The sequence below is a fragment of the Sinocyclocheilus rhinocerous genome, unplaced genomic scaffold (assembly GCF_001515625.1).
Source record: "Sinocyclocheilus rhinocerous isolate Xijiao unplaced genomic scaffold, SAMN03320098_v1.1 scaffold706, whole genome shotgun sequence".
Classification (NCBI taxonomy): Eukaryota; Metazoa; Chordata; class Actinopteri; order Cypriniformes; family Cyprinidae; genus Sinocyclocheilus; species Sinocyclocheilus rhinocerous.
The window spans coordinates 323,627-326,082 of NW_015632479.1; the positions used below are offsets into that span (position 1 = coordinate 323,627).

General features: G+C 41.9%; 1 protein-coding gene across 2 annotated transcripts in view; it reads right to left on the reverse strand.

Annotated features, from left to right (window-relative positions):
* The window catches only part of LOC107742588 (canalicular multispecific organic anion transporter 2-like), a 36,923-nt gene that overhangs the window by 1,415 nt on the left and 33,052 nt on the right, over positions 1-2,456 (reverse strand). Inside the window, exons 21-23 of one of the 2 annotated variants that reach the window (XM_016555627.1) lie at positions 2,110-2,263; positions 1,526-1,733; positions 717-1,027 (exon numbers count right to left, since the gene is read on the reverse strand). In XM_016555627.1, coding sequence (XP_016411113.1) covers positions 717-1,027; positions 1,526-1,733; positions 2,110-2,263 — 673 coding nt within the window. Of the gene's footprint in view, positions 1-478; positions 1,028-1,525; positions 1,734-2,109; positions 2,264-2,456 lie in introns of those variants that run through there. The other variant, XM_016555628.1, reaches the window with a different exon arrangement.

Consider the following 2,456-nt stretch of genomic DNA (forward strand, 5'->3'; position numbering starts at 1 on the left):
GGATTTTCACTGGTATTGGTACCGAATACTGAAATTTTGGTACCGTGACAACACTACTTTGGGTCATTAAATTAGTGAAAAGAATTAAAAAAAATAATACATTCTTACAAAAAATGTATTTAATAATAATAATAATAATATGGGGTCAGAAAAATAAACTTAATTCAAAGTAAAACTAGTTTATTCTGTTACCCCATTGACAGATAATTTTTCTTGATTTAAGCTTAAGTCTCAAATTTACATACAATAACATTTTTCCTGAAGGATCTTATTAAACAAGTCCGTAATAAAATCAAATCATTGTCTAATTTAATTAAAAGCAGAGATGTTTAAAAAAAATAAGAAAATAATATTTATGCAGTGTATGAGCAAAAACGACAGCTGTAGAGCAAAAATGAGCTCTCGTGTGATTTTATAGTTATATATATATATATTTCTAAACTGACAAAATAAATGCTAGAAATCTGAAGCAACCATTCAGTCTGAAACAAATAAAAAAACCAATGCTGTATTTGACTAAGTGCATGAATATCAGATGTTCCCGCCGGTCTGAGCAAAGCCGTACAGTCAGACATACAGTATACAGGAGGAAATCACAGGGTTAGACTCTGATGAACCGTGCACACGCTCTGATACTCCTCGAAAGGGATCTGCAATGCAAACGTTATCCGCTTTCATCCAGAATCGTGTAGAGCTGCAACAAAAGGGAAAAATACCTGCACAAAGAAGTAAATCAAGGCCAGAGGGCCAATGACCAGCGCGAATATAGGAGTACTGAAAATGATAACGATCATGGTGGACAGAGAGGCAAAGAAGGTGCCCAGGAACATGAGGACGGTGGATGGCAGGACCTCGTCGATCACGTAAATGTCCTTGGAGAAGCGGTTGATGATCCGGCCTATAGGAGTGGTGTCAAAGAAAGACTGGGGCGTGTGAAATTTGTTGTCCAGCAGGGTCTGATGCAGCTTGCGTGCGGCCTGGATTTTCCCCAGAGCCAGAGTAAAGGAGGAAAACATAACCAGGACGCCTGTGTTAGAGAGAGGGCACAGCGTCACTAGCAGTGCTGGGGAAACTTACTTTTAAAAGTAATGCATTACAATGTTCCGTTACTCCATAGAAAAGTAACTAATTACTTAGTTACTTTTTATGGAATGGAATGCGTTACGTTACTTTTGCGTTACTTTTTAAATCTGGACAAGGCTTGCTTGTTTGATTTAAAATAAAAAAGTTATATTTTTGGCGAATATAAAAGCCTTTCACACCAAAAGTGAAATGAATAAGCCTCAGGCTGAAGGGAAAGTACATTTACGTCCGTACAGTAGAACGCAGAAGAAGACATTTCAACACACTTCAGCAATAAAAAAAGACAACCCTCAACACTGATCGTTATGCATTATGCACACAGCATGTGTGTTTGGATTGACATTATGCTGTGTTTTCATGTTTGGGTGAACTGTGCCTCAGTTGTGATGTGAATGAAGTGTTCAGTCAGTGTCTGGCTGTATAACAGAGACTCTGGCTGTACCTTGTGAGATGCCCAGCGCGGCGTAGACCCCGACCCTCATGTGCACTCTGTCCTGCGTGCGGTTGAGCAGCGCGTCGTTCGTCCACTCGCTCAGCCAGACGTTGGCTCCGATGGAGGTGGCGCTCTGACAGCCGTACAGAACACAGATGAAGAGCGACAGCAGCGGCCCGACAGCCTTCGCATACTCCCAATACACCTTCAGCTTCACCTGCCACACACACACACTCACATTACACCGGTTCGTTTAGATGCATAACTAGCCTGGTGTAGGTCACCAAACTGAACGTCAACAGCGCTTTCTGCAAATCTGGTAATAAGGCGTGAAACAAAGCATGAAAGTCAGGTGATTGACATTCAGAATATGTGCAATATGTTTAGCAATTATATTTATTAGCAGCCATTGGCTAATTATTTATTATCCCTATTTCCACAATGTAGGACAAGTCTCAATGCATTTCAAAACACTGCTTTTCGCAATTTTTTGCAGTCTGTCAGGATTTGTATTATATATCTGGCTGTGAAATCAGTTTTGTGTGGCTGTTGAGTTCTAGTCCTCCAGGAGAGGGCGGTCTGGAGTCACTAACCCGTCCCGTCTCAGTCGTCTCAGCCTGGATGAGCTTCTCCACCTTCAGCTCCTTCTTCTCGCTCGGAGACTCCGGGTGTCTCCTCTCGCTGCAGCGCCGACGCCGGGACATTTTCTTCGGGTTCTCCGGATCATTTGACATGATGCTCATCTGCCTACAAGAGACAGAACCCAAAACTCATGCACTCATATGAGAGATATTCAGATGATTATCATTATCGGTCTGTACAGTAGAAAAACCATTACGCCTATGGGATGTCCCCACTTTTCACAAAAACACACCTGTATGTGTGTGTGTGTGTGTGAGGGTGAGTGTGTGTGTGTGTGTGTGTGTGTGTGTGTGTGTGT